We start from the raw sequence: 8,539 nt of genomic DNA on the forward strand, positions 1-8,539 counted from the left end.
CCTTGCCTCTGGAGACGTGCTAAGAAAGAAGCTGCTACAGCCAAGGTCAAAGAGGTTTTTGCCTGCTTCCTCCTGTAGAATTTTGATGGCTTCCTGTCTTACATCTAATTTAGGTCCTTCATCTGTTTTGAGTTTATTTTTGTGTATAGTGTGAGAAAGTGGTCCAGGTTCATTTTCTGCATGCTGCTGTTCAGTTTTCCCAGCAACATTTGCTGAAGAGACTGTCTTTATTCTACTGGATATTCTTTCCTGCTGTGTCAAAGATGAGTTGGGCATACGTTTGTGGGTCCATTTCTGGGTTCTGTATTCTGTTCCACTGATCTATGTGTCTGTTTTTGTCCCAGTATCATACTACCTTGATGATTACAGCTTTGTAATACAGCTTAAAGTCTAGAATTGTGATGCCTCTAGCTTTGATTTTCTTTTTCAGGATTGCTCTGGCTATTCAGGGTCTTTTCTGGTTCCTTACAAATTTCAGGATTGTTTGTTCTAGGTCTGTGAAAAATGCTGGTGTTGTTTTGATAGGGATTAGGGATTGCATTGAATGTATAGATTGCTTTGAGTAGTATCTACATTTTAACAATATCTGGTTCGGGGCGCCTGGGTGGCTCAGTCGGTTGAGTCTCTGACTTCGGCTCAAGTCAGATCTCACGTTCGTTGGTTCGAGCCCCGCGTCGGGCTCTGTGCTGATGGCTAGCTCAGAGCCTGGAGCTTGCTTTCGGTTCTGTGTCTCCTTCTCTCTCTGCCCCTCCCCCTCTCATGCTGTGTCTCTTCTCAATCAAAAATAAATATAACATTAAGAAAAAGAATTAAAAAAAATATCTGGTTCTTCCAATCCATGAGTATGTAATATTTTTCCCTTTTTTGTGTATGTCTTCTTCAATAAGCTTTCTATAGTTTTCAGGGTATAGACTGTCCACCTAGATTATTCTTAGGGTTTCATTAGTTTAGGCTTATTACTAGGCATTTTATGGGTTTTGGTGAAATTATAAATGGGATCGATTCCTTGGTTCTCTTTCTTCTGTTTCATTATTGGTGTATAGAAATCCAATCGATTTCTGTGCACTGATGTTATATCCTGTAATTTTGCTGAATTCATGGATCAGTTCTAGCAGTTTTTTTGTGGAACCTTTGCGTTTTCCATATAGAGTATCATGTCATCTGCAAAGAGAGAGTTTGACTAACTCCTTACTGATTTGGATGCCTTTTAATTCTTTGTGTTGTAGGACTGCTGAGGCTAGGACTTCCAACCCTATGTTGAATAACAGTGATGAGAGTGGAAATCCCTGTCGTGTTTCCAACCTTAGGGGAAAAGCTCTCAGTCCTTCCCCAATGAGTCTTTCATATACAGCTTTTATGATCTTGAGTTATGATCCTTCTATCCCTACTTTCTTGAGGGTTTGTATCAAAAAAGGATGCTGTATTTTATCAAATGCTTTCTCTGCATTTATTGAGAGGACCATATGGTTCTTATTCTTTATCAATGTGATGTATCATATTGCTTGATTTGTAGATACTGAACCAGTCCTGCATCACAGGTATAAATCCCACTTGATCATGTTAAAAAATTATTTTAATGTATTCTTGGATCCAATTGGCTAGTATCTTGTTGAGAATTCTTGCATCCATGTTCATCAGAAAAATTGGATCTGTAGTTCTCCTTTTTAGTGGGATCTTTGTCTTGTCTGATTTTGGAATCAAAGTAATGTTGGCCTCATAGAATGAGTTTAGAACAGCTTCAAAAGAACAGGTGTTAACTCTTCTTTAAATGTTTGGTAGAATTCCCCTGAAAATCCAACTGGTCCTGGACTCTTTGTTTTTTGGGAGATTTTTTATTACTAATTCAACTTCTTTACTGATTATGGGTCTGTTCAAATTTTCTACTTCTCCGTGTCTCAGTTTTGGCATTTTATATGTTTCCAGAAATCTGTCCGTTTCTTCTAGATTGTCCAATTATTGGCATATATTGGCTTATAATATTTTCTTATTATTGTTTGTATTTCTGCAGTATTGGTTATGATTTCTCCTCTTTCACCCTTGATTTTATTTATTTGGGTCTTTTCCTTTTTCTTTTGATCAGTCTGGCTAGGGATTTATCAATTTTGTTAATTCTTTCCTGGTTTCAGGAAATTTTTGTTCTACTGGTTTTTTTTTTAATTTTCATGTCATTGATTTCTTCTCTAATTTTTATTATTTCCTGTCTTCTGGTATTTTGGCGCTTTATTTGCTCTTCTTTTTCCAGCTCTTTAAGGTGTAAGATTAGGTTGTGTATACGAGACCTTTCTTCCTTCTTTGGGAAGGCCTGGATTGCTATATACTTTCCTCTTAGGTCCGCCTTTGCTGTATCCCAGAAGTTTTTGGCTGTCATGTTATTATTTCATTGGCTTCCTAGTGCTTTTTCATTTCCTCTTTATTTTCTTGGTTAACCCATTCATTCTTTAGAAGGGTATTCTTTAATCTTCAAGTATTCGTGGTCTTTACAAATTTTTTCTTGTGGTTGATTTCAAGTTTCATAGCATTGTGATCTGAAAATACGCATGGTATGATCTCAATCTTTTTGTACTTACTGAGGGCTGATTTGTGTCCCAGTATGTGGTCTATTCTGGAGAATGTTCCATGTGCACTCAAGAAGAATGTGTATTCTGCTGCCTTAGGATGAAATGTCCAAATACATCTGTTAGGTCCATCTGGTCCAATGTGCCATTCAAAGCCACAGTTTCCTTGTTGATTTTCTGCTTAGATGATCTGTCCATTGCTGTAAGTGGGGTGTTGAAGTCCATACTATTATGGTATTATCATCAATGAGTTTCTTTATGTTTGTGATTAATTGATTTATATATCTGGCTCCCATACTGAGGGCATAAATGTTTACAATTGTTAGACCTTGGTGGATAGTCCTCTTCTGCATCTCTTGTTACAGTATTTTAAAATCTAGTTTGTCTGATATAAGTATGGTTACTCCAGCTTTCTTTTGGCGACCATTAGCAAGACCATTAGCAAGATAGATGATTCTCCATCCCCGTACTTTCAATATCAAGGTGTCTTTAGGTCTAAAATGGGTCTCTTGTAAACAGCACCATTACTAGTAATTTTAAATGAACTAATAAGTGGTTTTAATCTTTCCTGAAGAAAGGAAAAGAAGGTAAAGTATACATTAGCAAGGTTTGCTACTTTTCAACAATTTGAATATTTAAGATAAAAATAACTAGTAAAATAATGTGTAAGAATTTACTATGACTTTACCATTTAGGTTCCCAGTTCACAAAAATTTTTAGGTGACTTTTCATTTTTCAATGGTTAAGAATCTTTGCATAATGCAAACTCTTAAAATATATCCAATTTTTTAAATGTTTATTTATTTTTAGAGAGACAGAGTGTTAATGGGAGAGGATGAGGGAGAGAAGGAGGGAGGGAGAGGGAGAGAGGGAGAGAGGGACAGAGGGACAGAGGGACAGAGGGACAGAGGGACAGAGGGAGAGAGAATCCCAAGCAGGCTCTGCTCTAACAGTGCAGAGTCTGATGTGGGGCTCAGTCTCATGAACTGTGAAATCGTGACCTGAGCCAAAATCAAGAGTCGGATGATGCTTAACCAACTGAGCCACCTAGGTGCCCCATCATACCCAATTTTTAAAGATTCCAAGATCCGTAAAGACTTAGAGCTTTTCTATGGCAACAAACAAGGGAAACATTCATTATTAAACAAACTGCTGGTACACTATGATGCCCTATAATACAAACAAAAAGCAAAATTTTTAAAAAGCCATCATAAAACAAACAAAACCCATTAACACATGTTTTAAAAAAACAAAAATAAATGATCCAAAGTCCTTTAACTTGAGCTTAGAATGAGTGCCAGATCAATTCCCAACTATTAATTCTCTCTCATATTCACTAGGAGCTTCACTAAACAAAGATTTCTTCTTTACCTCTGTACCTCAATCTTCAATTTTTATCAAGCTATAAACCTATACTTGAGTTTGGCATTAACTCTTTAACATGAACTTGCTGCTAAGCAGAACTGCCAAATCATCACCACGTGACTAAAGCCTTAAGTAATAAGGGCAACAGAGCATGCAAGAACAAAAACTGAAGAAACTCTGAGAGACCTATCCAGAGTAACTGTATAAAAGACTCATGCTGAACATGTAGAATGTAACATCTATGACACCAAGGATCTCTGTCGATTTTTTTTTCATTCTCCCTCCCCAGAGTTTATAACAGCTCCTGGCATACAACAGATATACAATACGTATTTGTTGAGTAAATGAATCACCTTGGTATTTTCATCAGCAGTATTTATTTCAAGGACAAAAAGCAAGATTCTCCCAAAATTAAGTTTCCAGACTCAATGTATTTACATAATACACTCTATATTTACAACCAAATCATAATTCTCATTTTGGAATTTTCCATTATTCATTGGGATATTTTAAAGTAGGACATTATTGACCACAAAAAAAGTATAAGAGTTCCATATCTATAAATTTGATCACCAGTATCACCCTGCTTCTACTTTATATCAAATAAAGAAATAGTACAGGGCATCTGAGTGGCTCAGTCAGTTAAGCCTCTGACTTCAGCTCAAGTCATAATCTCATGGTTGGTGGGTTCGAGCCCCGTGTCAGGCTCTGTGCTGAATGCTTGCTCAGAGCCTGGAGCTTGCTTCAGATTCTCTGAATCTCTAGGACTCTCCCTGCTCATGCTCTGTCTCACTCTATCTCTCAAAAAAAAAAAAAAAATGTAAAAAAAAAATTTAGAAAAAAAAGAACTATTGCAAATGAAAAAGCAATCTACAAAAGGAGTATAACTATTAACTGAGACACCAAAATCAAACTAAAACAAATCAAAAAGTACCTTTAGCCAGTAAGGCCATCAGAACTTCCATATGTTCTATTAGATATTTGCTGTAAGAAGGATGTTGGGAAGAACTGCTAATTCCCTGTGTGGACACTCTAATTCCTCCATACAGCAAGAATTCCTCAAGTTTTAAGTTAAACAAACATGATTGGACTAGTAAAGCATTCATTAGGAAAAAAAAAAGACATTCACAAAAATTCACAAAGCTAAGTAGAAGCTAATGCAACTGAAATCTTAGATTAGACCACCAACAAGCAAGATGTCTATTTTTACCTTTAAACAGTATTTACTCAGAACATACACTGGTAATTCTTTAATAAATGTAACATTTCAGTACTCATGGTATTCAAGAACCTGGAAATATAAGAAAGCTCTGATTTACCAAAGCTTTTCTTATTCTATGAAGGCCCAAATTCTTGTCTCACTGCCAAACTGTGTTCTTATGCCTGAAGATATACAGCAACACATTCATTTAATTAAATTATCCCTTATAGAAGGTTTAAACCTTTGCTTAGCCCCTTCACATATAAACTACAAAAGCAATGCAAACCTAATTTTTTTTAAAGTAGGCTTCATGTCCAGCATGGAGCCCAACATGGGGCTTGAACTCATGACCCTGAGATCAAGACCTAAGCTGAGATCAAGAATCAGATGCTTAACCAACTTCGCCACCCAGGTGCCCCAAATATATTCTAGATGGTGAATAAAATCAATAAACAGAAGCTCTTGATGTTTTAAGAGAAATCTAAAAGCATAAAGTAGTCATTAAGAGAAGGAAAGGTAAGACTTACTTCTTGATACAGTTGGTCATGAGAAGATGGACATCTTGTCTTTCATCTAACAGCAGCATTGCCCCTAAATAGCCAATGCGTTTGTCTGTGAATTTTTGAGAGGCAATAAGCTTCAGGCATTCCAACTGCAAATTAAAAAAAAAAAGAAAAGAAAAGAAAATGAAATTAAGAAATTGCTACCAGAATGAGGAAAGCATTGTTTTTAATCCAGAGTCAGTGGATGGCTAAAATAAATAGATAGTGAATTGCCTAAATAAAAGAGAAATATTAAAGATCTTTGGAAATCTCAATAATAGCTACCAAGTTTTAGAATAGATCATCTCAGAGGTGCCGGGGTGGCTCAGCTGGTTGAGCATCCGACTTTGGCTCAGGTCATGATCTCACCACGTGTGAATTTGAGCCCCGCTTGGGGCTCTGTGGTGACAGCCCAGAGCCTGGATTCTGCTTTGGATTCTGTGTCTCCCCCTCTCTCTGTCCCTCCCATGCTCATCCTCTGTCTCATTCGTTTCTCAATAATAAATGTTTAAAAAATATTTTATAAATTAAAAAAAAAAAGAATAGATCATCTCAGCAAGGTCCTACAATATTTGCTACCCAAATAATCTGTGAGGTTTAACTTAGTTCCACAGATTCAAATAAATACTAACTAGTAAAATATTACAATAATTATTAATAAACCCAATTTCTAATTTAATCCCCAGGCTGTACTAAATGAGCACCCAGCTTATACCTAAAGTCTGTTTCCTATTTTGAATATCAAAAAGCTCTTGGGGCGCCCGGGTGGCTCAGTGAGTTAACTTCGGCTCAGGTCACGATTTGGTTGTCTATGAGTTCAAGCCCTGGATCAGGCTCTGTGCTGACAGCTCAGAGCCTTGAGCCTGCTTCCGATTCTGTTCTTGCTCTCTCTCTGCCCCTCCCCTGCTTGTGCATGCGTGCGCTCTCTCTCTCTCTCTCTCTCAAAAATAAATAAACATTAAAAAAATTAACTGGGAATACAGTAAATTTCAGTAACTGGAAATACAATCAAATTGCCGAACACTATCTTAAATATCAGGAATAGGGGTGCCTGGGTGGCTCAGTGGGTTAGGCATCCAACTCTTGATCTTGGCTCAGGCCACTACCTCATGGTTCGTGAGATGGAGCCCTGCATCGAACTTTGCACTGACAACACAGAGCTTGGTTGGGACTCTCTCTCTATTTTCTCTCTCTACTGTCCCCAACACACGTGTGTGTGTGCACGTTCTCAAAATAAATCAATAAACTTAAAAACAAATCAGGAATATACTACTGAAGAAGAGATAAAGAACTAACTTTAGTATAATGGGGTAAGTGCAATATTTTGGGTTTGTACTGTGTAGTAGGGAGAAGTGAGAGCTTAGGATATGAGGAATAAAAATATAGAGGGGGAAAAGCCAGAGGAAATCTCAGGAGTGGAATTAACCTAAAATGTCTTCTGTGAGTTCTTTTTCACATAACTGCTAAAAATCCTCAGAGCTTAAGAGTCTTTGCGTTAAACAGTTTGTCTCTCTACTTAGCTTTTCTTTAATGTCACAATCACTTCAATATACTTTATCATTTCATCTTGACTAACATGGAAAAAAACAAACATTACTTCTATAGCAATGGTTTTCAAAGGTGTACATAAGTTAGGCTCTCCAAGAGGAGTTTTTGCAAACTATGTTCCCATTTAGAATCACTGCATCCCACGGAAAGGGGCGCAAATGCAGACCTGTGTACAACAGTGCAAAATCATGTGAGCCTACTCCCCACCTGAATTTACCTATAAGCTCAAAAGTGAAATTGAGTGAGTAAAAGAATTCACAAAACTGTTTCAAGCTATTTAAAAATTGCTCTCTCAATGTATCTGCATTAAAAACACTTAAAGTTAGGGCACCTAGGTGGCTCAGTCGGTTAAGCATCCAACTCGATTTTGGCTCAGGTCATGATCTCAAAATTCGTGAGACTGAGTTTCACACTGGGCTCTGGACTGACAGCACGGAGCCTGCTTGGGATTCTCTCTTGCTCTTGCTCTCTGCCCTTCCCTCTCTATCTCAAAATAAATAAACATTAAAAAAAAAAAAAAGAAGCAGCACCTAAACTTAGCAGAATGGCTATACCACAACAAACAAACGAAAGAAGCTTCCAAGAATAGCCAGCATCCAAAAGGTAAACTGAAATGCCCTCTGAAACTGACACAGATTATAAAATAACCCTTCCTTTCCTTCAATTTCTAAAATGGAAGATGAAAGTCATTTTTACACTGTCAGCAGAAAAATTACTGCTGAGGTGAATGAGAAAATTAGAAGCTAAAGTATTATCAGAAAATCTTAACTCTTTTTCAAATGGAAGGCTTTTTAATCTTCTCATTTAATAATCCTATAAATAAATATTTTAGCAGTGGAAAAAAGTTCTAATAATCAGGTATTACTAAAATTTTTATCATCTGAATTGAATCATGCTTCAAATAAATTATCTAAAAATTCTGTATTAAGATGAACTAATGAGGAAGACAGACTTTATCCTTACACATTAATATTACTTCATATTTTTTTAGGGCCAAGTTTTAAAACAGTCACAGTAAAAGTCATCAGTGACTACTGAGTATAATTTGTTGCTTTTTGTAACATTTGTTTAAAACTTACCTAAAAAATTAAACAGTGAAAACAAAAAAAACAATTTAAAGGGACAAACACAAAATTAATTCTTTTTAATATTCCCGATTGGTACAGTGACTTTGCATCAAGAATAAGCATTTACTTTATGAAGATGGCAAATATGAGAGGAAATATAAGATTACAGACTGGAAATGGCATTTGAAAAACACGCTCCAGTGAAGGATTAACTCTGATCATACTCTACACTTAGGTGTCACTGGCCAGCAATAGTGCTGA

The 8,539-nt window shown here is 36.5% G+C and overlaps 1 protein-coding gene across 2 annotated transcripts in view; it reads right to left on the bottom strand.

Annotated features, from left to right (window-relative positions):
* AP1G1 (adaptor related protein complex 1 subunit gamma 1) overlaps positions 1-8,539 on the bottom strand; it is an 82,637-nt gene that overhangs the window by 41,698 nt on the left and 32,400 nt on the right. For both annotated transcript variants that reach the window (XM_029926166.1, XM_029926165.1), the window contains exon 3: positions 5,649-5,773. In XM_029926166.1, the coding sequence (XP_029782026.1) occupies positions 5,649-5,773 (125 nt within the window). The remainder of the gene's footprint in view (positions 1-5,648; positions 5,774-8,539) is intronic.

The sequence above is a fragment of the Suricata suricatta genome, chromosome 16 (genome assembly GCF_006229205.1).
Source record: "Suricata suricatta isolate VVHF042 chromosome 16, meerkat_22Aug2017_6uvM2_HiC, whole genome shotgun sequence".
NCBI classification, from domain to species: Eukaryota; Metazoa; Chordata; class Mammalia; order Carnivora; family Herpestidae; genus Suricata; species Suricata suricatta.